Consider the following 27050-nt stretch of genomic DNA (forward strand, 5'->3'; position numbering starts at 1 on the left):
GTAAGAAAACCCCTTTTTTTTGTTCCAAGGGCTGAACAAAGAACTTTGTTTTGGCATCAATGAAACTTTCCTCCTTCAAGAATGGACCTATCTTCAAAAAAGTATATATTTACAAGATTCTATACACAAGCACTCAGCTAAACTCCTTGATGATTCCGTTCAATCGGGCCTTGACAACTCTTCTCATTCCCAAGTACGTCATATCAAAGGTGCTTCTTCCCTTGGTAATTGACCTCAACTTACTCAAGTATCCAACCATCTCTCTCAACGGTGTTTCTGCAACAACAATCTTCTTATTCTTAATATCAGCCGATTCACTCGACTTCTTCATGGTATAATCTTCGGGTAAGTATATTTTTTGCGCTTCTTGTATGGCCCAATTGATTTTTTCCACGTTGTCAGTGCCTTCATCTTCAATGCTCAAGATGTTAGCCTGACATCTTTGTGTGAGGTCGTGTGTCACATCTCCCAACTTATCTGAAGTGATATACACCTTGGTTTCCATAAGAGGTTCAAGCAAGGTGAAAGCCTGAGGATCCAATTCGGCAATCGATTTCATCACCGCTCTTCTAGTGATATCCAATAGTCTGGAAATATTCACAGACTTGTCATCAACCGGGAAATCCCAACGTTTAATTCGGATAACCGTCGAGTGCAACGAGAACCCCAAAATCGGTCCTCCGATTTGTAACCCGATCTGGAGCCCTTGAACAATTGCATCTTGAAGGTTTTCCAAACTGTATTCAGACTTCCACCGTCTTTCATCGATAGCACTGAACATGTACTCAGGAGTAGCCAAAGGTTCGAAGATAACGATGTTATTATCTTGGTCTAACAATTCGGCCCCTTCTTCTTCTGCAAACACAGACTCACTGGACTCTCCTTCGAAAGTATCCAAGGTGATTTCAATATTCACTTTCAGCTCGTCATCTTCAACTTTGATGACTTGATAATTAGGTTTGGTGATTGTCTCCTTGTAAGAAACAGCCACATCTCTCAACTTGACTTTGGCTTTCATATCGTTAACGAGTCTCTCTCTCACAATCTCCAAATGCAATTCTCCCATCCCGCTGATGATGGTTTGCCCCAACTCTTCATCTTGAAACACCGTCAAAGAAGGGTCTTCTCTAAGCAAAGATTGAATGCACTGGTTCATATAACGTTCATCTCCAGCCGTCAAAGGCTCGATTGAAGAATTGAAAAGGGGAGGAGGTATATCAATTGGCATCAACTTCAAGTTCATCTCCAAGTCACTAAAACTTTTGGTGGTAGCAGACCCGTGAGACACCAACGTATCTCCCGTGATAATCTCTTCGTTGCCAGCTATGACTCCAATATTTCCTGAGGAAATGGCCTGCACTGGTTCCGGTTCGTCTCCATGCATCAACAACAAGTTACGAACTGTATGCTTTTTACCGGTACGGGTATTGATAAAAGTAGTATTGGTGGTGAGCTTCCCACTATACACTCGGAAAAAGATCATAACACCCCTGATTTTATCAGTTATCACTTTGAATGCAAGAGCGACCGTCAAACTAGGATTATTGTTGATGACAATTCCCAAATTACTATCCATTTTTACCGGAACCTCGACGTTCTCTTGGAAGTCCTTCTTTTGTTTATTTGACTTTTTGGTCTTGGTAGCTCTTCTATGAGAAGTGAGTTGTGGAAGTTGGATCTGTAAGGGTGAAGGGAGGTAGTTGGTTATTCCATCCATCAACGGCTGCACCCCGATGTTCTTGAAAGCTGAACCACAAAAAACAGGGGTAACATCGTTGGAAATACAAGCAGCTCTGATGGCTTCGTTGATCAAAGAACCAGAAATAGCCATACAATTTTCATCGTGTTCCAAAAACGCATCGATAATAGCATCGTCAAACTCTCCCAATGTTTCTATCATCGATTCACGAGCTTTGTGAATCAGTTCAAGGATTTGTGGTCGCTCACTAGCATCAAGAACACTTATTTTTCTTCCGTTGGGATCATTCTCAAGATCCCATACCAAGAGTTTCTGGTTTATCACATCAACAACTCCCTTGAATTCGGGGACATTATCCTTCCTATCTTCAAAATATGGCAAGGTGCAAAGCACGACTCTGGTTTGAAGCTTCTCAACAACCTCTTTAACGGTTCTGCTAAATCCTGCCCCCTCTCTATCCATTTTGTTGATGAAGGCGATTTTTGGCAACTCGAGCTCTTGTGCTTGCTTCCATACTTTCTCAGTTTGGGCTTCAACACCTTCCACTGCGTCCAAAATTGTGACAGCTCCATCGAGCACTCGCAAAGACCTCACCACTTCAAATGTGAAATCAGCATGTCCAGGAGTATCGATGATATTGATTTTATTATTGTTCCAAGGAATCGTGATTGCCGCCAGCTGGATAGTGATTCCTCTTTGCCTTTCACTCTCAAGGTAATCTGTCACCGTATCACCTTGGTCGACATTTCCAATTCTTTTCGTCTTCCCACTAAAAAATAGGATTCTTTCTGTGGTAGTGGTTTTGCCAGCATCGATGTGAGCAATTATACCTATATCTCGGGTTCTCTTGATTGGTATACTGTTAAATTTTTCGTTTCGAAGTATGATAGTTGTGCTGAAAGCCCGTTTACATGAAGAAACTCCGAATCGAATCATGGATATTGGTGTCAAGTTGGAGATGCTCGCGAATTGTTTTTGAGAACTCCAATGAGCAACACCATTTTAGGAGTAGTTTCTGAAAGAGCATATTTTATAGGTCTCATAGGGGTTGGTATTGTGTGTTAAGCTTTTAGTTGTACTCTTGATGATAGAATAACTTAATTTTGAATATTTTGAATTTATTGCTTACATTTGGAATCGGTTGCAAAAACGTTTATGAGCCTCACTTTCAATTTATTGAATGTAGGGGCTATTATCAGGGTTGGTTATTTCCAGATTATCATCTCTTCATAGTGCCAAGATAACAGATAAGGGAACAAAGTAATTATATCTAAAATATTCATTACTTACTGAGTTCCTCCTGTCAAAGTCAAAGTTCAGTTTCTAAGCAACAAATTGATGTGTGGAACGTACGCAAGACGTTTGCACTGTCAATGAGAGAAATATCGCCATCTGGCGGTAAAATAGAACGGGCGTGTGGTCTAGTGGTATGATTCTTCCTTAGGGTTACCGTAAACCGGTTTGGATTTCTCTAGCCTGGAAGAGGTACCGGGTTCGATTCCCGGCTCGCCCCATTTTTTTTACTTTTCACTAGATTTTCTATTCGTCCCAGCCATCTAAATAGACTGAAAACAGGGAGAATACTGACCCAGTGTTCGTTGCAGCAAAGCACAATTCCGTAAACGAAACAGATCGATTTGAAATTCACCTTTGCTTGTTAAAACGCAAGAGAGTTCTTGAATTTGCTCTGTAAGCTTCGCAGATTTTACAGAGCAAAATTTTACCTTACACCTCATTGTGGCTGGCATCAACACAGTGGACTGATAGGCAGCGCTTTTGTGGTATAAATAGAAAAGAGAATCTCTTTTCTACTTGTGCCGGAAGTATTGATATTGAGCTGGGGCGGGATACGACATAATGACTCTTATTGACATTCAATCTGGACTTATTTCCGGTTTTTGTTACTTCTAAATTTATCTCCGCTAGCGAAAATGAGTTACTAAATCTGAAGTGTAAGGTTCGCAGATTTGACAAATCTCCTACAACATCAATTATAGATAAAATATATAGAGCAAAAAGAAAAATATTGTAGACACGCAATCGAAAGACTGGAGGAAGTGTCCGCATGTATGGTCACTTACGGTAGATTTGTCACTATGATAAAATGCGGTTGAAGAGATTAGTCATATTTCGCATCCAAAAGGGGAAGAGTTCGGTGATATTTTCCCTTTCAGAGTACTGTCGCACTGTATATAAAAGAGCGGCTGAGCGGAGACTAGCGGTTGTCACCGATTAAAATCCGACTAGGCCATAACTCCTTCCATTACCTTTTAAGAATAACTTTCATTTCGCCAGGGGACATGAAGTATAAAAGGAGCAGCAGATTCCCTGTTTTTTACATTCCATTCATTACAACAATTTAATTTATCATGCTGATCAGAACCAGACTACAAAAGTTTACCAAGCGGTTTTCCCGTCGTGAAAAAATACAACGTAAACAGAATAAAGAACGTATAAATCCCGGAGTATCTGCCTACGGGAGAAGTCCAAAGCCATTTGAAAGACCAGGGCTAGGGGGTGTTGGACAACGAATGGGAGTGTTGTAACACCCATTTATTATATAATAATGTTATCCGAATATATGAGTCCATGCTTTTTTGCAACCAGTGTGCGAACCGATAGTCTTTTTGTAAACACACCTATACACTATAACAAGTTTTCTTGTGATAGAGAGTACGACCTTGGAACATGGATATGACATCCATGTACCAACCTCTGTGTATCTATATCTTTATTGACCTCGTTTCGACTTATGCTTACAGCTTTTGCATATACCTCTGTGGTGAGGGGCTTTTGGTTCAGCCAAATTACCGCCCTGCCTAACACATTTATTGCTTTACCACTATCGGAGTACGTATATTCTACGGATCAATCAAACTATGGGTGTACCATGGGTTACCACCATTGTGCAATACTTTGATCTAAGGTACTAGTTTTCACGCATCCGCTTCAAAAGTCCGTTTATATAAGACAAAAATCACTTAACCGTTGACCAAATCATACATAAAGCTGATTGTAAACCGAACAGGAGCATTTGAGTTTCGCAAGACTCCTGAGTTGACCCTGGTGGTGGCTGAAAAATGCTGATTGTGTTCTTTTGACCTCAGCGAGATATTTACTCTTGCGTATAGTTATGCGGCCCGACCCACCGGAGCTTCGAATAACTTAATTCAAAAAGAATAAAAGCCCCGACCATCCCGGATCCGATGCCCATAACATTTCGGGACATTATACAACTGACGGCCGGTTTCGTGAATCTCCGGAGGTCACCGGACTGACGTCAGGTGATTAAGACCATATTGACCAATTTGATGAACCGGCTGCGACCCACACTTCCGCCGCCGCAGGGCCGCGAACTGGCTCGTTTTGACATATAAAGATGGAGTTTTCGCTAGCATAAGTGCCACAATTCAAACACAGATAGGAAACTAGTTCAAGCTGTTCTCGAATCTTCCAGGATATGCAATTAGGTTCATATAATCAAAGCCAAGAACTAGGATTGGAACATCCCCAGAATCCAGCTTCTAATAGTTATCACGATGACTCAGAATCTATTATCAGCGTACAAGTACACGAGAAAAATGTAGAAAAAGAACATAAAGAACAGGAAGAAGAGTTGATTTTCGACAGAGGGTATTGCTGGGTGGTGTGCTTTGCAGCAGCTCTACTTAATGCCAGTACTTGGGGAATGAACTCGGGGTTTGCCATATACTTCTCCACTTACTTGAATGATGATATATTTGAAGGTGCAACCAAGCTAGATTACGCTGCCGTGGGGGGAATTGCCTTTGGGGCAACTCTTGTATTTACGCCGTTCGTCAACTACGTCCAAGGAGTCATTGGCACACGCCCTCTTATTATGGTGGGGAACTGTTGCCAGTTCACGGCGTTGATGTTGGCATCGTTCTCGACCAAATTGTGGCAGTTATACTTGTCTCAAGGCTTGCTACAGAGCGTGGGCCTTGCATTGATCTCGTTACCGGCCTTGACGATTTTGCCCCAGTTTTTCAAGAAAAAGAGAATGTTGAGTGGTGGATTGGCAGCTGCTGGTTCTGGGTTTGGAGGGGTTACTTTCAACTTGGGAATGCAGAAGGTGGTACAGATCCGTGGCGTCCACTGGGCCTTGAGGGCTCAGGCCATCATTTCTTTTGGGTTGGTGTGGATAGCAGTTCTTTTGTTTCGCAGCAGATCAAAGCTCCACAAGATCGAGTTCACACTTTACGATGTCAAGGTCACCAAAATGTATGCGTTTTGGATAGGTATATTCTATGTGATGACTTGTATGTTTGGATATGTGTTGACATTATACACCGTGGCCAACTACACAACCTCATTGGGGTACTCTGATTATCAAGGGTCTATTGCAGCTGCGTTGCTTCAGATCGGGTCTGCCGTTGGAAGACCGTGTGTTGGATTATTGGCAGACAGGTATGGTGCCACCACCATGGCAGCTCATGCTTATTTGATTTCGACCATTTTCTGTTTGGCCATGTGGATTCCTTCTAGAAATTATGCCACCGTGTTGGTATTTGCATTTGTCATTGGTGGTGTAATGGGAAGTGTTTGGGGAACTATCGCCCCCATCCTTTCCAGCTTGGTAGGAATCAAGAAGATGAATATTGCGTTCAGTCAACTTTGGATAGTTCTAGGAATGTCGGGGGTTGTATCTCCAGTGATTGGTGTAGCCTTAGTTAAAGGTTCGGGAGGCCATGTTGACCCAACTCAGTATGTGAACTGTAGCATATTTGCTGGTGTATCTTTTTTTGCATGTAGCATTTGTCTTTACCTATTAAGAGGCTATATGTTGGCTAGAAACAAAATCATCTTAAAAATGCACCTGGGGTCTCAAGACATGGATAATTTGGAACTTAACTCAGACTTGCTTGTTTCAACCCCTGTTCCAATCGGACAAATGATTAAAAGCTCCTTCTTGTTCAGGAATGTCAAAGTATAAATCCGGACCATTGTAAATAGATCAAGTGTAAAATATATGAAATTATAGAGTACTGGCTGCAAACAAAGACAAAGAAGTCTGGCTCACCGCGAAATTAGCCTATCTTCTGATGAGATTAGAAAATTCAAACTGTAACCAGGCGATGAGCGAGCCCACAGGAAACCACAACACATTAGAGGTGACTTCTGCAGACTCTATGGATATTGATTCTAATACAAGCCATGTAAAGTCCCTGTCCAACGAGACTAATGGGTCGAAAAGCGAACCAGAAGTAGTTGAAGTCAGTCTTCACAGTGAATCCAAACAACCTGTGAAAGATTCCAATGTGAATATTCTGGACACAATAGCGGAGACCAGCGGACGTCTCATAATACTATATGATAAGCCAAAGTACAAGCATGTGCGGAAACAAGTGGAACAATTGAGCATATTGGGAGAAACGGATATTTTTGAGGTTAATGACTTTGGCTCATTCGAAGCCAGTGAGATCAAAAACAAAAACTATCGATATCTCAACATTTGCATTGAATACAATGATGAGTTCGAATCGAACTTGAGGAAGTTGAACGAGTTTCTTCTTGAACACAATCTGTTTGTTTCCCAATTCAAAGAAATAGGGTACCACGTACATTTTGATAATAAGAAATGGAGTGAGTATACGGAATTCGAGAGGGAAGAATACTCAAAGTTAATAGAAAGCTTGATGCAGCATAAGGACAAGGTGACCCAGGTATCAATAATCAACAAGTACGAGATAAACACCATCTACTTGACAGAAAAAAATGATTTGACAAAACTTGGAGAAGAAATACAAGATGACATCAAGAACTGGCAGAATCTTAAAGTGTTGGATTATGGAGAAAATTGTATCAGGTTTTTCCCTGGGGTTAAATTTCCTGATTCATTGGAAGTAATGAATATTAGTGGGAGTTATTGTATCGAGACATTGACAGGATTTAAGATGCCCGATAATCTTAAAGTCTTAATCGCCAGTCATAACTCCATAACTTCAATTGACAACTTGAAATTGCCCTCGAATTTGACCACATTGGACTTATGTGACAATAAAATTTATTTCTTGAACTATACAGAATTCCCTGATAGTCTAAGATCCCTTAATCTTTCCAATAATAGAATTGATAACATTCGAGGGATCGAGTTTCCAAGGAACTTGGAATTTCTAGCATTAGCATTCAATCCCATTGATAACATAAAAGGGTCCAAATTCCCCGAGAATTTGAAATATTTGGACATTTCTTGCATCCCAAGCGATTCTATGACAGGTTTGAAGTTCCCTGATCTGTTGGAGACTTTAAATCTTCAAGAATCTATGACCAATACAAGAGGATTGAAGTTGCCGAACTTCTTAAAACATTTAAACTTGGGAAACAATGGAGTCAATAGTATCAACCCTTTGAAATTGCCCAATACCATCGAAACCTTGTATATCGGTGGTAATAATATCAAAACTTTGAACAAGGTACAATTCCCTATGCATTTGAGGGAACTTTATTTGGGAAATAATTATTTGACAACCTTAAAGAATGTGGTTTTCCCTCCTGGCTTGGAAGTTTTGGATATTGAAATGGACCCCAATGTTGAAGAGAACGATAAAAGAATTGGAACTTTAAAGGATGTGATATTCCCCCCTCAGTTAAGAGTATTGAAGCTTGGGTATCAAGGTATTAAGATTTTGGAAAATTTCGAATTCCCTCCAAGTCTAGAAGAACTCGACTTGAGTTACAATGATTTGAAGCTTATCAAGAATGTGAAGTTTCATGAAAATCTTAAGAGTTTGAATTTAAGTGGAAACCAAGAATTGATTGAAATCGATCAAGTTCTAATTCCTAACTCATTAGTGGACCTTAAAATCCCCTCTCAACTCATTCCCAACTTACCAGGCTACATAATTGAAAGGGCCAACAATAAAGACTTAATAATAACTAAATCTTTACCGTTTTAAAGTCATTTGTATATTTAAAATGTATATTATAATTATTAATACAAGAATGGAGGAACCGAGCAAAAGCATTAATCATCATCTTCCTCTTCATCAGAAGTATCTTTGTCATCTTCTTCTTTACTTTCCAACAAAGCTTGTAAAGCAGCATCCTCAGTGGCAGTAACTGCTTTTGGTGCCATGGTAATCTTACAATTACCTCCAGCTTTTTCAATGGATACCTGCACTTTTTCGATCGCCTCGTTCAATACCTCTATACCTTGAGCCTTATCTAATGCTTGACATGAAATAACATACAAAGGAGCAGCAACCAATTTAGCTTTAACTTGCATTTGTTCGGTAGAGATGGATTCGGCTTCTCTCAAGGCATTCTTTATAGCATCGATACCTTCGTAACTGAAACAACTCACTTCAACATCAGCTCTTATTTTTATGGCTTGTGGAGTCAATCTTCTGCTAATATACAATTGTAACTCTTCCAAAATGTCCTTGGATGGAGGAGTGACATTTTCCCACACAGAAGGATCCGTGATAGAGATCTTAAATGCATCATAGACATGTCCGAACTTTCTACTTAAAGGCCAGCCAATAGTCAGGTATAAGTCTTCCAAAGATATGTTGAATTTTTCAGCACAGTGTCTTAAGATCGAATGAACAGCCTTGGATTTGTTGTATCTTTCATCACACTTGACAATATCTTCGGCAGAAACTCTTCTCTTGGACAAATCAATGTAACCTTTTTCTTTGTCGACTCTCAAAACCACAGCGACTTCGTTCTTACCAACTCTGATTAATTTCTGAATCGAACGGATTCTTCTTCTAGATAATTCAGACAATAAGACCATCCCTTCGATATTGTCATACTCCAATAACTTCACGTAGGCACCCATTTCTGCGATTTCCTGGACGTTGACCATGACGACCTCGTCAACCTCGGGGTATTTGTTCTCATAGAATCTGCAGTGTGAAGAACTCATGTTTGACAGTTAACTATAAATATTGCACTGATTTTGTAACACACTTCTTGAGAAAACTTTTTCACTTCGGCCGGTCGTGTGCGGCGCGTGCCCTCTCACAAAATTCGAGCCCACATCTTGCGGTTCCAAACGGATCTATTCACCACCAATTCTACAATATCAGTAGAGATACTCCAAGCAGCTCATCACTGATAACGAAGACTAAAGTTTGATTGTTCCTTTTTAACGGGAGAGTTTCAGGTTCTGCAATTGGATTGAGATCATTCAATCAAAATAGATTAAACCCAACACCTACGTGGAGTACTACATGCATACTTATAATACACAGACCCCTCAGAGACTGAGCAGATGTTGAATGATCCATAACAAGGTTTCTTTTCGATTTTCACAGTAACTCTCTGTAATTCTCCAGACCCAAAGCCTTCTCGCAGTTTTTTGCAGCCGCGCTGTTCTGCAATAAAATACCAGTCTCCACAAACACAACTTGGATATGACTGAAGTTTTAAGTACAACAGACGTCAACTTTCTCATCAGTGATCGGTACAAAATTGTACTGGTTCTTGGAAAAGGGTCTTATGGACTTGTCTGTTCTGCGATTGACACAGTATCAGCAAAAAACTCTTCTTACGATGGCGCTCAGATAGCCATCAAGAAAGTCAATTCCATATTCAAAAAACCAGTTTTAATGAAGAGAGCCATTCGAGAGTTGAAGCTCATGATACACTTTAGAGGACACCCCAACATCATCTCGTTAGTGGACTTGGACGTGGTTTACAACCAACCGTATGATGGTCTTTACTGTTTCCAGGAATTATGTCAGTATGATCTTGCATCAGTGATTTATTCTGAAAGCCAATTCAGTGAATTTCATATCCAGAGCTTTGTTTACCAGTTGTTGTGCGGGTTGAAGTATATACACTCTGCTGATGTGATCCATCGTGACTTGAAGCCTGGTAATATTTTGGTTACGGCCGAGGGAGCTCTAAAGATATGTGACTTTGGGCTTGCTAGAGGAATAAGTAGTAAGTACCGGAAGATTAGTGGGGTTCCTATCACCAATTATGTGGCGACTCGGTGGTATCGGGCCCCAGAGCTCATGCTAAGCATCGGTAAGTACGATAAACCAATTGATCTCTGGGCGGTGGGATGCATTTTGGCCGAATTATATGGGCGTGAGCCGTTGTTCAAGGGAAAAGACCAGGTGCTTCAGCTTACAGAGATCATCAAGGTACTTGGGAGTCCTCCGTACCGGTTGGTCAGATCACTAAGATGGCAATTGAATGTGTTAGAGGTCAACTTCCAGCCGATACCGTTTGGCAAGATCTATCCAATTGCGTCGAGCCTAGCGGTGGATATTCTCGAAGGATTCTTGAAGTGGGATCCCAACCAGCGGTTAAATGTGGTACAAGCATTGAATCACAGTTTCTTCACAGGCATTAGACAGGAGGAGTGCGAGGCCAATTGCGCTCTGATTTTTGATTTTCTGTTTGAGAGTGAATGTGAAGATTTTGACAGCTTGAAGACCCGGTTGGACTGGGAAGTAAGAGCTTTCAAAACTATCCGGGGTAGGAATTGAACAAGGTTTATTTACCGTAGCCCCGGGTAAAAGGGCAAGTTCAAATGCTGTAAGACTGAGTTTCACCACGGGACAAAAACCTACCCCACAATAAATTGGTGTCCTTGACACACCGCCAGAAAATACCGAGGTCCGCACTATTATAGCACCATATAAAATGAGCTATACATCCCAGTTTTTACTCATCACATAAATTCTAGCACATAATGGGAATTCCAGAATCGGGAGAATACGAAATTCTTAAGTTTGTCCTCAAAATCGAAGGCCGGGAAGAGCTATTGACAGTGCCAGTTGCTGGGGCTGAAAACATTGAAATGAGCATTCCAGAAGGAACCAATTACGTCGTCACCATCTATTTCAAAATCAACAAGCCCGTCAAGAACTTCAAGTATATCCAAATAGGTCGCAAGGCCGGTATTGTGGTGAAGAGAACCGAGAGAATTTTGGGAGAGTCGTTTGAACCCAGAGAAGAGCCATACCTGGTTGAGTTTGACCAAGAAACCACCCCTGCTGGATTCTTGTTCAGAGGAAAGACTCCAATGACCTCCACTTACTACATCGATGATAAAGAGATCCAAACTGTCGACTGGACAGTGGAAATCACCAAGAAGTAAATAACTGCAAGCAGTAATAACTACAAGCAGTAATAACTGCAAGAAGTAAATAGCTACAATGCACAAATATGGCCTCAGTGCAAAGAACACATACACACCCCATTCAGATCACACCTCCACTCGTGACATATACAGAGAATTGCCGGTCTATGCTCATCGGCTGCTTTGTCTTCTGGATTGGGCAATCGCAAGTTTGCAGTCGCACCTAAATCAAATCAATTTCTCCCTTACTGTTCAACTCCACATGTCCACCAGACCCGCCACACACTCTGGTTCGTGGTACAGTGGTAGCCGTCATGCGCTACACACCCAGATAACTGGGTTTTTTGCCAACAAGGTCAACCCCATCCCCCGTGCCCGAGTTCTTGTAGGTCCCCATGCTGGCTTCAGCTATAGCGGTCACCGTCTAGCGGAAACATTCAGTGCTTGGGACACCGACCATGTCCAGCGAGTGTTTATTCTTGGCCCCAGCCATCACGTGTACTTCCGTAACCACGTAAAGGTCAGCCACTATGCCTTTTATGACACACCCATTGGGAAATTACCAGTTGACACATCCATCAACCATCACCTCACTCAAGGGTTACATCTGGGGAAACGTGTTTTCCAGTACATGGATGCCGAAACCGATGAGGACGAACACTCGTTCGAAATGCACTGTCCTTTCATCAAGCATCGGCTTGACATTGACCAGAAGTCCGCAGGGGTTACCATTGTACCAATAATGATTAGTGGCATGGATGGACCCTGTGCTGATGCCGTTTGCCGCGCATTGGCCCCGTACTTTAGTGACCCAGCCAATACGTTCGTGGTAAGCTCCGACTTTTGCCACTGGGGAGAGCGCTTCAACTACACGCAATATGTCCCCAAGCCGTTGGACTACACGGCTGTAGGAATAGATGATGTTGTAGCAGAGCTCATGACAGTGCGCTCAAACAAGCAGCTTGACACCACCGAGATTCATGAAAGCATAGAGATTCTTGACAGGGTGGCGATGCATATTGCCAGCCACGGAACATGGAAGGATTGGAAGCGGTATATTGAAAAGACCAGGAACACCATTTGTGGGGAAAAGCCGTTGATGGTGGTGATGCGGCTCCTTGAGGGAGAAAGGGCAGCGGCCGCCGTTGCCACCGCCACCGCCACTGCGGGCACGGGCGCGGGCACGGACGCGCACGCAAACACGGTGGCCGGCACGGGCGATTATATTAGTTCCGGTGCGGGCCCTGAGGGTTCCGCGTTCCATTGGTTAGGATACAGTCAGAGTTCGTCTGTTATCAACGTCCACGACAGTAGCGTCAGCTACGCCTCTGGGTATGCGTTGGCTTAGATGCGGCTCAAAAGTTGTGAGAAGTTGGCAATAAATGATGTAGAGGGTTATCTAATGTTACTTGTCAGTCGATTAATAAAGCATTACAAATACTTGTATAACTATAGTACCAAGCGGTGTACGGGCGGACGTAGCTAGGAGCGGCTGACGCATCCGCTCCATCCGGGCGGCGATGGCTCGGAGAAATTCTAAATCTGGCAGCCAGTGCCAAGAGCGGCCGGATGTCTAAACGGTGCAATGTTCCCCATGAGTGCTATTTCCGAATATAATCACAAACAACCTGTAAGGCCGCCCCATTTTTTCTAGACTTTCACAGGGCCGGAGTTTCCAGGTTTCTTTTCGCAGCCGTATATAAATATATCATTCTCTCCTCTTTTTGATTCTCAGTTAATTATGGATATGCTTCTTCATTACTTGACATTACTTGGACTATGTGGTAAGAAGAGAACCCATGAGAAGTCTGATGGAGTGGTGACACGCTCCCAGGCCAAGAGACACTATTTGTGAGGTGATTACTTTGAAGATCACCACGTCCACTGTACATAAAATCGATATTACCTGTGCATATTCCAATAAACACTCCCTGAGACAGATGTCAGCGCGTTGCCAGGCTGCCACCTGCAACTGAACGAAAATATGCGTGCGTGCACCGACCACCTCTGAACCAACTGAAACGATAGGCGGCCGAGTGCGCGCACCTACCGCCAGCGCTGTCTCTACCTTGGTGCTAGCGCCCGCGCCACTGGACTTGAACCCGTGCGCCTCGCGGTGTGTTGCTCATTCCCAAACATGAGTTTTTTTTCTCTGTAAACCATAACACTTTTCTTGTTGAGGTTTTTATAAATATCCTGGTCTAAGTGCCATCCCCCAGCAGTTTCTCCTTCAAAACATCCATAAATCTGCCCCAGCGACAACCATAAACACGCTGTCGCCATACCTTCGCTGATCTCACCCTTTTGTTACATTCTCCAGATTCGTTCTTTTTGCATTGATTATACCCCTGTTAGACCATGAGGTTTGTTTTAATACTCTTCACTTTGGTTGTCAAAGTAATGGCCGATGTATCGCTCACATCTCCGGACACAAGCAAAACATTCACCGCCTCAGGAAGCTCTGTTAAAGTCCCCATAGCATGGAAAGATGATGGATCTGATGATGAGTGGTCCTTATCCAAGGCCGACAAATATTCGATCTTATTGTGTACGGGTAGTGGAAGTTATCCTATCGAATGTTTTGACTACTTGGTTAAATATAAAGACTACACCACGGGTAATGACGATTTTTCCGAGACTCTTAGTATCGATGTTGATGCCTGTGATGATGGTTACTATTTCTTCCAGGTGTACATTGAATTTTCCTCCTCCAAATTTACCACGCACTACAGTAACCGATTTGAATTAAAGGACATGACTGGGTCCACAAAGGAATTGACGGTTCAAAACACATTTGATGATGGCTCTCCTCCAGATCAAACGGTTGGAGCTGATACCTCAATTAACTCCAAATCTTTTTCCATAACTTACACTTTACAATCAGGTAAAACCAAGTATGCCCCTATGCAACTTCAACCCCATACCACATTGAGAGGCTCTACGTGGAGCAGAATGTTCCCTACCAGTAGTGTATCATACTTCCCGAGCCTTCATGGATCTCCCAACTGTTTGACAACAGTAACACCTGGTTGGTCTTACACACCTAAATCGCTTCATAATTGGGCAGCGGTAGCCCCAACCCCTTCCGTCAAGTACGATCCACTGGAAAGAGTGACTCCTGCCAGCTTAAGCACGGCCTCCAAGCGTAAAAGATGGTTGGACTAGAGATAAAACTAAGTATGTGTTGGCACTGAATGTATTTTTCTGATAGACCCATACTCACCGTAGATACCGCCGGGTTTGTGCAGCACCGCCCCGGTGGTGCGAATTTCTGCGCTGTCTCTCTGCTGCCGCCCGGCCTGTGCACGACCCCCAGTCGAACGCGTCAACGAAAAATCCCAAAACTAAAACCAAAACACATTGACGAAAACTGAAGCTTAGCAATGTCGTTTTTCCAAGACCCAAATGCATCCTCCGCCGCTTTGCGTAAGAAAAAGACCCTTAAAAAGCTGATCAACTTCTCCATCATGGTGATTGGAGAAAGTGGGATTGGACGGTCGACTTTCATCAATTCGTTGTGTGGAGGGAACTCGATCGTGCCTACATCTTCCACTGTTGACCAAGATCCATTTTCCAAAAAATTGACGTTAAGACATGAAAATGTCGAGTTGGAAGACAATGAGGGACACAAGATTCTGTTGAACATCATTGACACTCCTAATTTTGCCAATTCTATTAACTGTGATGATGATTTCAAAGTGATTGTTGACTTTATCAGACACCAATATGATGAGGTGTTGTTGGAAGAGAGCAGGGTCAAGAGAAACCCTCGTTTCAAAGATGGCCGAATCCACGTATTGCTCTACATGATCAATCCTACTAGCCATGGGTTATCTGAAATCGACGTCAAGTTTCTTCTTCATGTGAATAAATTGGTCAACTTGATACCTGTCATTGGAAAGAGTGACTCGTTGACCCCCGAAGAATTAAAAGAGAACAAGAAGTTAATCTTGGAGGATTTGGACAGCTACGGAATCAACCACTATAAATTTAACGAATACGAATATGAACTGGACTACATTGACGAGGAAATCATTGAGTACAATAAATACTTGAATTCGTTGTTACCGTTTGCCATCATTGGAGCCAACGAATTCAAGCCCTCCAATGCGGAAGAAGATGAGTTGTTGAAATTGAGAGTATTAAATCCTCTCAACTCCAAGCCCATTAACATTGAGATGCCCGAATATAACGACTTCACCATATTGAAAAATGTATTATTAATTACGCATTTGAATGAATTCAAGGAAATCACTCACGAAGTGATCTACGAAAACTACAGAACCGAAGCGTTGTCGGGAAAAGAATTCCAATACATAGATGGCGAAAGAGTATCACAACCTCCATCTTCCAAAACAGACTTGGAATCAGTTTCTAAGGATACCACCGAAGACGATTATATGTTGAAGGAAGAACAAATAAAGTTGGAGGAAGAGAGATTGAAGAAGTTTGAGGAAAGAGTCCACCAAGATTTAATCAACAAACGTAATGAATTATTGCAACGTGAACAGGAATTGAAGGAGATTGAGAAGAGATTGTTGGCTGAAGGATTGAAGATGAACGAAGATGGTGATATAGTCAAGATAGATGCCGAAGCTTAGTTTAGTGGTAGTTTAGTGTTGTACATTTACGGTACCTATACAATAAACACAGTTATATATCCTAGTTCTTATACTTGTTGACGATATCGGTGAACTTTTCATTTTTCACAGCACGGTCCGTGAGGTATGCATGGTCTGGGTTCGATATTTTCAACTTGCTGATCAACTCGTCGTTATTTTCAGCTTTACCAGTCAAGTAGTTTAAGGTTATTTGGTTTGCGAGGTAGTCATCCACCTGTTTAACATCCAAGGTATTGATCTGCTTCACCAACTCATACGCTTCCGGGTAGTGTTTCAACTTGATGGTCAAAACAAGTAAAGTGTTTAAGATTTTGAATTTTCCAGATTCATCATTTTCAAAGTCGTTCGACAAGATTTCATCATAGAAATAGTAAGCATTGTTGATGTTTTCCGTTTCTCCCTTGATGGACAGAACCCAACTTTCCAACACCTGATAGACTATGCTGTCTTTGGCACTGTCAGGAAAGTTCTCGAAGTTGTTGAAGATTTTGTTGGCGGCACCAAAGTTACCTTGAATCAAATGTAACTGGATCAATACCAAGTATGGCTCCAACTCGTTGATTTTCAACATGTTAGAGTCGTCGATGTACTTGGTCAACAAGCTGATCGCTCCGTCGATATTCTTTAAAAATTTGACAATGTAGAAAGAAGTCAAAATAGCTTGCAACTCAAATTCAGGTTCCTTCACATCCTCAAAATAAGTTGAGTCGTCGACCCCAAAGCTGTGTAAGTCGTTCCATGCACTCAACAAGGAGAACAAAGGCTCGTTATCTGGGAACTGAGCCTTTCCGTCGTCAATCAATTTGGATGCATCTTTACCCAAGGACACAGTTGATCTCACTTGGAATTCCAACAACTTTAGTTGGCTTTCGTCGCTGAACTGATTCAACGAGTACTCGACCACCTTGGAATGCTGCCCCGTGTAGAACTGGGTCACCACCGTGTATAATTCACCAGAATCTCTAAAATCCATTGTGTTGGTCGTAGTGAGTGTGTTTACGTGTTGAGGATGTTGGTGCGCTCGTTCTCGGTGCTCACACAATTTTTTCCATTCACCTATTTACAGAGATTTAGAGCTTTTACGGATTCTTTCCCAGGCCGACGTAGGAACGATTGTCCTTTCGGACTCGTCTTCTGTAGTGACTATTTCGCCACCGTCAAACTCGGCGGTGGAATCGATCGAAGTGTCGGACGTCTCTAGAGAGTTGTTGGGGTTAGTTCCGTATCCGTTGGCAACTCTCACTCGCTCCCACACTGTGAGATCTTTAGTAACAGGGTCAATGACTTGTCTGTCGTCATCTTTGCGGAATACCTTGCTACTGCTTGTAGGACTTGGGGGATGGTAGTGGACTTCGTGCTTCTGGGTTGCGGTAAATTCACGGGGATCTTTTAGAATGTACGAAGGGTCTTCACTAGTCCTCCTATAGTAGAGATAGAACATTGACGATTGGTGTCTTTCGATTGTTTTCCACACACCCAACTGTCTCTCCTTCTCAGGAATGCCCTGCAACCGAACGATCTGACTGTTGAACTGCTGTTTCCCGGCAATTTCTCCCCCAAGGACCAATCCTCCTAGACCACACAAAAACGAGAGAAACGGTTTGTGAATGAAAGACCGGGGTTTTAACGGATTGGGGTTGGCAGTCAAATCTTGGACCGGATTGCTCAATCTCTTGAACACCGTTAAACTGAAGAATCCCACAAGTGAGGCCACGTTGCTTGCAATGGAGATTCTAGGGAGAATTCGTTCAAAGTCTTTCTTAATCTCGGTTCTGTCTTGGGGTGTTAATTGTTGATCTGCCTCATAGAAATGAACACTGGCGTTAAACTGGGCTGGAGTTAGCACCTTGGTGAGTGGATTTTCTGGGGATAAAGGAACCAGGGCCTGGCTGGTGCCATTACTGTTGTCATTGGATTCAGTGTTTGTGCTCATTTACAGGTTTGCTAACCTGATGGAGCTCGCGAGCCTTATACCCAGACCCCGTCGTGTGCGCACGACAGTCCATCTACAACCACTAATGGATTACTTCTTATTATACGCTATCTACACCAACTTGTTGTCTCTTCTCTTTTCGTCTCTTAAGTCAGCCAATTGCTTGACGACGGTTTCGAATGCAACAGTTTCGTTCTTACCTTGGTCTTCTTGAATATCTCTGTTTCTCACATTGACACTATTCTCTTGCTGTTCTTGTTCACCGACAATGAAAATGAAGTTATATTTGTACAATTGCCCGGTTCTCACCTTCTTCTGCAAAGTGTTACCGGTGACATCCACGTCGGCATAGAACCCGTACTTCTTGACTAATTGTTCTTTCAAAGATTCGGCATATTCGTTGTATTTAACCCCGACAGGCACAACCAACACTTGTCTTGGAGAGATCCAGAATGGCCATTTACCCTTGAAATGTTCAATCAAAATGGCAGTCATTCTCTCAATAGAACCCAAAATAGCTCTGTGGATCATTACTGGTCTGGAAACACTATTTTGCTTATCGTTGGTTTCAGACTTGAATTCCAACTCGAATCTTTGAGGCAATTGGAAATCCAATTGTATAGTGGCACATTGGAACGATCTGTTCAAGGCGTCACTGATCATAATATCGATCTTTGGACCATAGAAAGCACCATCACCAGGGTTTACTTCCCATTTGCCTTTACCCAAGAATTCGTTCAATTGATTTTCCAACTTGGCTTCAGCCTTGTTCCAGGTTTCTAATTCTCCCACATATTTGTCAGGTCTGGTACTTAATTTCATTTCGAATTCGAAACCAAAGATACCATAAACTCTGTTCAAGAATTCAAAACAACCCTTGATTTCTTGTTCGATTTGATCTTCAGTACAGAAAATATGGGCATCATCTTGTTGGAAACGACGGACTCTAGTCAAACCAGATAATGCACCGCTAAATTCATTTCTGTGAATCACACCAAAGTCAGCAACACGCCAAGGTAATTCTCTATAAGATCTTTCTCTAGACTTGAACATAAGACAATGACCAGGACAGTTCATTGGTTTTAAACCAAAGGTGTCCTTTTCCACATCGAAGGTGAACATGTTTTCTTTGTAGTTGCCCCAATGACCAGAAGTTTCCCACAACTTGGAGTTGTACATGTTTGGAGTGATGACTTCTTCAAAACCTCTTTGTCTGTATTCACTTCTGAGCATTTCACACAAACCATTGTAGATTCTGGCACCGTGAGGCAACCAGAACGCACTACCTGGAGACATTTCATGGAAAAGGAACAATTCTTGTTCTTTACCAATCTTTCTATGATCTCTTTCACTGGCTTCTTTCAAAAACTGCAAGTGCTCAGTCATCAACTTCTTGTCAGGGAAAGAAACACCGTACACTCTTTGCAAAGAGTCGTTGGCAGAATCACCCAAAAAGTATGAAGATGAGGACTTCAACACTTTGAAAGCTTTAATTCTACCTGTGTGTGGAATATGAGGACCCAAGCACAAGTCAATCAATGGCCCACATCTGTACACAGTAGTGGAAGTGCCATCCGGGACTTTTTCTTGGATAAACTGCACCTTGTATTTGTTGTAGGCGAACATTTCCAATAATTGTTCTTTAGTCATTTCTAACCTAACAAACTTCTGCTTTTCCTTAATACCCTTGGTAGCAACTTTTTCCAAGTTGGCGAAATCAGCTTGGGAAACAACCCCTTCTCCGTTGTTGATAGACATGTCGTAGAAAAATCCATCGCTGGTTGGTGGACCATATGACAAATGACTTCCCAAGTGGCATTCACAAGCTTCTCCCAAAACGTGAGCAGAAGAGTGCCAGAACACCTGTTTACCTTCGGGATGGTCGAAATCCAAGAACTCCAACGCGACATCATCTTCCAAAGGTCTACTTAAGTCCCATAACTGACCATTAATTTTGGCAATAACTTGTCTTTCACTGAAAGACTTTCCAATGTCATTGGCAATGTCGATTGGGCTGGTTTCGTACGCCTTTCCGATTCTGATGGAACCATCTTTCAAGGTGATTTTGATGTCCTTACGTTCCTTTGTGCTGATTTTCTCATCGTACTGGGCCTTCAATTCATCGAACATCTTGATACGTGAGTCAATGAAATCGGGTTGAGGGTGCAACAATAAAGGGTCCCTTTTAGGAGCCTTAGCATCAGCCGATTTAACAGGTTTGGAAGCAGGGACCTGAGGCTTGTCACCCTCCACCGACAACGCTTCTACTTTATTTTCAAGTTCACTGGACATGTTTCCTGTGGTGAGATGTGACAGACGTGTTGAATTTTTTTTGGGTGAGAATGAGTAACTGAAAGTATGAAATGAGGGCGTGCGAAAACATACGGCGGGGGGACAGAAAGTACGCACAGTTTAGCTCGCGACTTTTGGTCTTGGTTGATGGGAACGGCAGTTAACGGTGGTTTATGGTGCAACATCACAACGAACGCATACTTCACATTGCCGACAAGATAAGAGCTATATCGCGAGAAAATGATCGGATATTGCTCAACAAGCGGGCCAATCTTAATAGTCTTGAAGCCCATATGAGTAGACTTCAATCGAATCGAATAGTGGAGGACTCACTAAACAACATATCCAGACAGTTGAATTCTTTACTCAGCGATCTCAAGAAGAAAAGCAGTCTGGCCAGTGAACCAAGCACCCATACGAAGTTCATTTCGTCAGAGTCTCGTGAGAGAATGGCAGTGTTTGAAGATATGAATGAGGATATGGATGAGGAGTTTGAGAATGTTGAAGGTAGTGACAATGATACTCGCACTGGCTACAGTGAAGAAGGTGAGCCGCTCGAGCAAATTGGCCAATTGAGCGGATACTTGAACTCCACGGCTTCATTCGATCAGAAGCACGAATTTAACGATATTTTGCGCAGTGCTTATGATTTAGTACAGACTTTACCAGATAATGGCAGGGGCAACAGACCGTTGAACGAGTTTATTGCCAGTCTAGAGCCGTGTATTGGGTCGTTTACCACATAACAATAGTAGACATATACATAGAAATAGACCCTTGGCGATAGTAGACATTTACACGAAATAGACACTCAGCTAGACATCTTGACATCCGCTGTTCCAAATATATTTATTCTTACTAGTCTTCTATTTACATGAACCTCTCCATCAAAACGTCTTAGGAGCCAATGTGGCAATTTTGGTGTACTTGGAGTTTCTCAACTCTTGTGCTACCACAGATGATACTCTGGTACCCAAAGGATCTCCATTCTTGTTCACCAATACACACGCATTATCATCGAAGCGAATGGTCGAGCCATCTGGTCTTCTGAATGGAGCCTTTGTTCTCACGACCACGGCCCTGCAGATGTCTCTTCTTTTAACTCTGTTATTGGCGGACAGCCCAGTAATCTCTGCCGTCAAAGGTCTGGCTTGTTTGACCACCACCGTGATTTCGTCGCCCACCTTAGCAAAGTTTCTAGGCCCATGCCGCAAAACCTTAATACATTCCACTACCTGGGCTCCACTATTGTCTATCACGTTTAATAAAGACTTCAAGTAAATCATCTTCACACCTCTAACTATCTGAAAATTTTTTGATCAAAGCGCGGAACGCTTTTGAGGCCTATGGCTGGTATATGGAAGATTCGTTGTTTAAGCAGATTGGGTCATTGGAAGCCAGTCTGGCATTCTCTAAATGTACACAGATACTCCACAGGTACACAGGCATCCGAAAATATCAATTGGTATTGCTCCGATATCGTGAAGCTTAGAGGATCTGAATTCCAAGGAAGACACATACAAGTGCACAGTGAACAAGAGGTTAAGGAAGCACTCAAACTATTTGCACAAGAGCACAAACGGGTCATGAAGAAGGCTTCACATCCTGCCATATATGCCTGGAGAACAGGCGAGAAGGTGGAATTGTCAGAGGAAGAAATCCTTCAAAACACATTAAATCCTGACTCCAAGCAGTTGAAGAAGAAGAAAAAGGGAATAGAACCATCCAAGTTGCATAAATACATCAATGTGTCCCAAGGAGTTGAAGACGGCGGTGAACGGCGTTCGGGGCAGGATTTGTTCAGACGAGTCATTCAACGATATGAGCTCTATAATGTTCTAGTGATCGTTTCCAGGTGGATGAGAGGCAGTACTATAGGTCCTAGCCGATTCAAGTGCATTGGAGATGCTGGAACCGATAGTGTTAGGAAAGGAGGGTTGATACTGTGAAGAATTCATTGAATTTAAATTTGCATCTCCACAGTTCACAAACGGTTATTTATGACTCAAATTGCACGACTTATCGGAATCAAAAAATTTTCAATACAGAAAAATTAAATTGAAACAAAAGGACTTGATAAACCCTTGTAAACTATATCATCGAATCCCCAGTTTTTCCGTTGTTCCCTCTACTATGATTGGTCTTAGAAGATTGACATCGGTTGTTCGTCCTGTGGGTTCCCGGATTGTCAAAACAGGTGTGTGCAAACCTTTTTATAGTCTCAGCAGAGTCAACTTGTACTCCACTAAAACTGTCCAATTGACGGCTGACACTTACAAGGACAAAGTGAGTAGATCTCCAGACTTCAAAAAGTTGGAAGTCGCCGATATCGACTATTTCAAGAGCGTGTTGAACGATTCCAACAGTATACTCACGGATGAAGACGACTTACTGTTTTACAATGAAGATTGGATGAGAAAGTACAGAGGTCAATCCAAACTTGTATTAAAACCCAGAAATGCTGAACAGGTGAGCCAAATCTTGAAATACTGTAATGAGAAGAAGTTGGCCGTTGTTCCCCAAGGTGGAAACACCGGTTTAGTGGGAGGTTCTATTCCTATCTTTGATGAGATTATTATTTCTGTGGCCAGCATAAACAAAATTAGACACTTTGACAATGTTAGTGGGATATTGAAATGTGATGCCGGTGTGATTTTAGAGAACGCAGACAATTATTTGGGACAACAAGGATACATTTTCCCTCTTGATTTAGGAGCTAAAGGGTCTTGTCATGTGGGAGGAGTTGTTGCTACCAACGCGGGAGGTTTGAGATTATTGAGATATGGTTCTCTTCACGGGAGCGTTTTGGGATTGGAAGTGGTTTTGCCAGATGGTACCATCTATAACTCAATGAACTCCTTGAGAAAGGACAACACTGGTTTCGACTTGAAACAATTATTTATTGGTTCCGAAGGATCTATTGGAATAATCACCGGAGTTTCTATCTTATGTCCTTCCAGACCTAACTCGTTCAACGTTGCTTTATTGGGAGTGTCAAGCTATGAAACTGTCCAAAAGGTGTTTGTGGAGACTAGAAAGGAGTTGGGAGAGATTTTGTCTGCCTTCGAGTTCATGGATGGAAAGTCCCAAATCTTGACCGGAAGATACTTAAAATTGGACCACCCAATCGAGAGTGCTGAATTCCCATTTTACATTCTCATTGAGACTAGTGGTTCCAATAAGGAGCATGATGACGAAAAATTGGAAACTTTCTTGGGTAATCAGATGGAAAATGGATTGGTTGAAGATGGTATCATTGCCCAGGATGAAGCTCAGGTAAAGAGTTTGTGGAGCTGGAGAGAATCACTTCCTGAAGCCAGTAATTCTGCTGGAGGAGTGTATAAGTACGACGTTTCATTGCCTTTGAGTGACTTATACGGTTTAGTCGATGCTGCTGGTGAAAAGTTGGCTGAAGCTGGTTTGGTAGATATGGACGATGAATCGAAACCAGTGGTGGGGGCTGTTGGATATGGACACGTTGGAGACGGAAACTTGCACTTGAATGTGTGTGTTAGAGAATATTCCAAGAAGGTCGAGGAGGTATTAGAGCCTTTTGTATACGAATGGATTCAACAACACAAGGGTTCTATTTCTGCTGAACATGGTTTGGGTTTTCAAAAGAAGAATTACATTGGATACACCAAGAATGAAAATGAAATCAAATTAATGAAACAATTGAAGGCCCACTATGATCCAAACGGTATTATGAATCCATACAAGTACATATAAGTGTATATTTAAATGGCTAATAATTTATTCAACTACAATTTAGTTTCTTTTCTGAAAAGAGAACCTTCTGTGTATAATTCACCCAATGGGTCTTTAAAGAATCTTTTGGCCAAAGGTCTTTTAATCTTCATTGTAGGAGTGATAATATCGTCTTCAAGTTTCAAAGGTTCCACCATCAATTTGATATTGTTAAGCTTTTCAAACCCTTGTAACAAGTTCTTGGTAGAGGCATTCATTTGCTTCAAGAACTCGGTTTTAATGGCCTTCTCGTTCATCTTTTCCAACAACTCTTCATTTGAAGAAACATCAATGTTGAAGTTCTTCTTCAACCAAGGTTTAGAGGTCTCTAACTCAATACCTAAAATACCCACCAAATAGGACTCAGTGGATTCACCATGAGCAAATGCCTGGGCAACCAATGGGAAACAAGACAAGTATATGTTCTCGATCTTTTCTGGGGTAATATACTCACCTTGAGCCAATTTGAAAAAGTTCTTAACTCTATCAATGATGGTAATTCTTCCAGTGGTGCCATTGATTTCAGCAATGTCACCAGTTGAAAACCAACCGTCCTCAGATAATGCCTTGGAAGTTTCTTCTGGGTTCTTGTAGTACTCTTTGAAAATCTGAGGACCTCTTAATTGCAATTCTCCTCTAGGACCATTTTTGTCCTTAGCATAGTAGTTCATTTCAGGTACCTCTCTAACTCTCATCTCACAGGTGATCGAAGGAGCTCCACATGAACCTGGCTCACTGTCATAGTTGGGAGATGCACATACTCCAGCAAACGACTCAGTCAATCCATAACCTTGAGCAATTCCGATATTCAAGATGGCCTTCAAGAACTTAATGGTATCTGGAGCAATGGGAGCCGATCCAGAACTAAAGGCACCGATGTTTTCAAACCCAACCTTTTTACGAACCAAATTAATCAACCTATCATAGAAAAAGTGTCTTCCTTCATTACCATCACCTTGGGATTGTTTTTCCATCTTGTAGTTAACAGCAGCGGTGAACAACTTCAGCAAAAGAGGCTTATCAGGGTTGTTGACGGTTTGGTTTTTCAAAGCTGCTTCTAACTTGGTCAACACCCTAGGAACCAACATTAGGAGATGAGGCTTCAAGGCTTTGACATCTTCCAACAACGACAAAGGAGATGGTGTTGAAGGAAAACCAATTTCGTACCCTCTAAACATTCCATAGTTAAGGTTCATTCTTTCATAGATATGGGCTAATGGCAAAAAGTTGTAGTATCTGATCTTTTCAAGTCTAGCAGCAGTAAGGTTTTTGGCAAGACAAAAGGTGGCCGAGGCAACACCATTTCTATGAGTCAAAACAACCCCCTTTGGATTAGCTCCCGTGGTACCCGAAGTAAAACTCACCATATAAATATTTTCTGGTTTTGGTGGGATATCGGGTCTCCAATTGAGTTCTCCCAACTTGATCACCTGATTGAAGTCATAAAGCATGATATTATTTGCTTTTGCGTACTGATGAAGGGATCTATCATTGGAAGAGGGGTTCTGCAAGTCCAACAGATCCATGGACACCAAGGTGATCAAGTCCCGCAATTCGTCTGGATGCTGTTTCTTCAAATCGATCAACAATTTCAACTTGTCCTTCGAACACACAATCATTGGAGATTTTGTCAACCCCAAAATGTACTTGGTGGTGGTGGGGCCCAACGTATCATACAAAGCTGTGTTACAAATGGAGTAATTAACACATGCCAAGTCGGTTAAAGCCCATTCTCTTCTGTTGGAAGAAAAGATCGAAATGAAAAAAGTTTCGTCCAAGTTGGCAACGTACTTTTCGTGATTGTCGATCTTCTCTTGGACTTCGTCACTGGGGCGAAATGGACTGTTGTTTAACACATACAAGAATCCAGCTCCCAATTGTTTCTTCAATTGGTTGATTTGTCCATATGTTTCCCATACATATTCACCTCTGGAACCATCATCTAAAACTTCTCTGACTCCAAAAGACTTTTCTTGGGAGTGCAAGGCTACACAGTGGTTAAACAAGGCATAGTATGTATCTAAGCTTGGATGAGGGGTTTCTCTTAATTTTCCTCCAAAGTTGTCTTGAACAAAAGAGTTGATGTAGATCGGAGAATAACCAGCTTCTTCAGTGTGGGGAACAGGCCTGGAGTTTGCAAGAGAAAGCTCTCCTAGAGGTACGGAGGCTTCCACCAATTCTTCCACATACTTGGTTTCATCGACAGCAAGAGACATCGTATGATATGAATAAGTTAAATATGAGATGATGGTTTCGAATCTGGGGAAATGCAGATTTATATAGGGTGCGTTGGTGCCCACCTCGGTTTAAATCATATGCCGGACTTATTTAAATGTGGAGAATCAATTTCTTACTTTGAAGGGAAGGACCATTTTTGACTCCGATTTATCTCCGATAAGCTACGGCCGATATGATGAATATATGGTTTTGGTGTTGATGTCTACTAATAACCAGCTACTACCTGCACGGGTGGTGTAGGATGCCAGCTATTCGTTATAGATGACAAGGCCCTGGAAGCTGGCCCCCATAATAGCTGTTCTGGCCCAAAAGACGACCTTCTCATCCAAATCTGTGTACATCTGTACCTTAACAGAGCCTGAGATACCAATTTACTATGATCCCTACCTGAGCAGCTGCAAAATCACATTTTTGACTTTTTGATTTTTGCACATTCTAGCGCATACGTGTATGCAG

At 42.1% G+C, this 27050-nt stretch overlaps 15 protein-coding genes and 1 non-coding gene across 16 annotated transcripts; 9 read left to right on the forward strand and 7 right to left on the reverse strand. All coding sequences in view use genetic code 12, as the record gives it.

Moving 5' to 3' along the window:
• Positions 1 to 133: 133 nt before the first annotated feature.
• MEF2 (Ribosome-releasing factor 2, mitochondrial) lies at positions 134 to 2635 on the reverse strand (the record flags this gene model as incomplete). The annotated part of the gene is made up of 1 exon (XM_006685331.2): positions 134 to 2635. The coding sequence occupies one exon, from the start codon at positions 2633 to 2635 to the stop codon at positions 134 to 136; it is 2502 nt and encodes an 833-aa protein (XP_006685394.1).
• Positions 2636 to 3109: 474 nt separating this feature from the next.
• PSN45_004905 lies at positions 3110 to 3212 on the forward strand. Its single transcript has one exon. It is a non-coding gene; the product is annotated as a tRNA-Pro (tRNA).
• Positions 3213 to 5159: 1947 nt separating this feature from the next.
• On the forward strand, positions 5160 to 8616 carry PSN45_004906 (uncharacterized protein; the record flags this gene model as incomplete). Its single annotated transcript, XM_006685332.2, has 2 exons — positions 5160 to 6435; positions 6722 to 8616. 2 exons carry the CDS (start codon positions 5160 to 5162, stop codon positions 8614 to 8616), a joined length of 3171 nt encoding a protein of 1056 aa, XP_006685395.2.
• A 68-nt stretch (positions 8617 to 8684) lies between these two features.
• Positions 8685 to 9590, reverse strand: SUI2 (eukaryotic translation initiation factor 2 subunit alpha; the record flags this gene model as incomplete). Its single annotated transcript, XM_006685335.1, has 1 exon — positions 8685 to 9590. The coding sequence occupies one exon, from the start codon at positions 9588 to 9590 to the stop codon at positions 8685 to 8687; it is 906 nt and encodes a 301-aa protein (XP_006685398.1).
• A 490-nt stretch (positions 9591 to 10080) lies between these two features.
• Positions 10081 to 11166, forward strand: PSN45_004908 (serine/threonine protein kinase; the record flags this gene model as incomplete). Its single annotated transcript, XM_006685336.2, has 1 exon — positions 10081 to 11166. The coding sequence occupies one exon, from the start codon at positions 10081 to 10083 to the stop codon at positions 11164 to 11166; it is 1086 nt and encodes a 361-aa protein (XP_006685399.1).
• A 206-nt stretch (positions 11167 to 11372) lies between these two features.
• On the forward strand, positions 11373 to 11780 carry PSN45_004909 (uncharacterized protein; the record flags this gene model as incomplete). Its single annotated transcript, XM_006685337.2, has 1 exon — positions 11373 to 11780. The coding sequence occupies one exon, from the start codon at positions 11373 to 11375 to the stop codon at positions 11778 to 11780; it is 408 nt and encodes a 135-aa protein (XP_006685400.1).
• A 244-nt stretch (positions 11781 to 12024) lies between these two features.
• PSN45_004910 (uncharacterized protein) lies at positions 12025 to 13110 on the forward strand (the record flags this gene model as incomplete). The annotated part of the gene is made up of 1 exon (XM_066158397.1): positions 12025 to 13110. The coding sequence occupies one exon, from the start codon at positions 12025 to 12027 to the stop codon at positions 13108 to 13110; it is 1086 nt and encodes a 361-aa protein (XP_066014494.1).
• A 1052-nt stretch (positions 13111 to 14162) lies between these two features.
• KRE9 (Cell wall synthesis protein kre9 precursor) lies at positions 14163 to 14927 on the forward strand (the record flags this gene model as incomplete). Its single annotated transcript, XM_006685339.2, has 1 exon — positions 14163 to 14927. One exon carries the CDS (start codon positions 14163 to 14165, stop codon positions 14925 to 14927), a length of 765 nt encoding a protein of 254 aa, XP_006685402.1.
• A 218-nt stretch (positions 14928 to 15145) lies between these two features.
• On the forward strand, positions 15146 to 16363 carry CDC11 (Cell division control protein 11; the record flags this gene model as incomplete). Its single annotated transcript, XM_006685781.1, has 1 exon — positions 15146 to 16363. The coding sequence occupies one exon, from the start codon at positions 15146 to 15148 to the stop codon at positions 16361 to 16363; it is 1218 nt and encodes a 405-aa protein (XP_006685844.1).
• A 61-nt stretch (positions 16364 to 16424) lies between these two features.
• On the reverse strand, positions 16425 to 17357 carry PSN45_004913 (uncharacterized protein; the record flags this gene model as incomplete). The annotated part of the gene is made up of 1 exon (XM_006685340.2): positions 16425 to 17357. One exon carries the CDS (start codon positions 17355 to 17357, stop codon positions 16425 to 16427), a length of 933 nt encoding a protein of 310 aa, XP_006685403.1.
• An 87-nt stretch (positions 17358 to 17444) lies between these two features.
• Positions 17445 to 18317, reverse strand: PSN45_004914 (uncharacterized protein; the record flags this gene model as incomplete). Its single annotated transcript, XM_006685783.1, has 1 exon — positions 17445 to 18317. The coding sequence occupies one exon, from the start codon at positions 18315 to 18317 to the stop codon at positions 17445 to 17447; it is 873 nt and encodes a 290-aa protein (XP_006685846.1).
• Positions 18318 to 18428: 111 nt separating this feature from the next.
• THS1 (threonyl-tRNA synthetase) lies at positions 18429 to 20609 on the reverse strand (the record flags this gene model as incomplete). The annotated part of the gene is made up of 1 exon (XM_006685341.1): positions 18429 to 20609. The coding sequence occupies one exon, from the start codon at positions 20607 to 20609 to the stop codon at positions 18429 to 18431; it is 2181 nt and encodes a 726-aa protein (XP_006685404.1).
• A 293-nt stretch (positions 20610 to 20902) lies between these two features.
• Positions 20903 to 21355, forward strand: PSN45_004916 (uncharacterized protein; the record flags this gene model as incomplete). Its single annotated transcript, XM_006685785.2, has 1 exon — positions 20903 to 21355. One exon carries the CDS (start codon positions 20903 to 20905, stop codon positions 21353 to 21355), a length of 453 nt encoding a protein of 150 aa, XP_006685848.2.
• A 141-nt stretch (positions 21356 to 21496) lies between these two features.
• On the reverse strand, positions 21497 to 21895 carry mrpl38 (mitochondrial 54S ribosomal protein uL14m; the record flags this gene model as incomplete). Its single annotated transcript, XM_006685342.1, has 1 exon — positions 21497 to 21895. The coding sequence occupies one exon, from the start codon at positions 21893 to 21895 to the stop codon at positions 21497 to 21499; it is 399 nt and encodes a 132-aa protein (XP_006685405.1).
• An 847-nt stretch (positions 21896 to 22742) lies between these two features.
• DLD2 (D-lactate ferricytochrome c oxidoreductase) lies at positions 22743 to 24338 on the forward strand (the record flags this gene model as incomplete). The annotated part of the gene is made up of 1 exon (XM_006685344.1): positions 22743 to 24338. One exon carries the CDS (start codon positions 22743 to 22745, stop codon positions 24336 to 24338), a length of 1596 nt encoding a protein of 531 aa, XP_006685407.1.
• A 32-nt stretch (positions 24339 to 24370) lies between these two features.
• FAA2_3 (medium-chain fatty acid-CoA ligase faa2) lies at positions 24371 to 26572 on the reverse strand (the record flags this gene model as incomplete). Its single annotated transcript, XM_006685345.1, has 1 exon — positions 24371 to 26572. One exon carries the CDS (start codon positions 26570 to 26572, stop codon positions 24371 to 24373), a length of 2202 nt encoding a protein of 733 aa, XP_006685408.1.
• Positions 26573 to 27050: the final 478 nt, after the last annotated feature.

Source organism: Yamadazyma tenuis, chromosome 7, assembly GCF_029203305.1.
Source record: "Yamadazyma tenuis chromosome 7, complete sequence".
NCBI classification, from domain to species: Eukaryota; Fungi; Ascomycota; class Pichiomycetes; order Serinales; family Debaryomycetaceae; genus Yamadazyma; species Yamadazyma tenuis.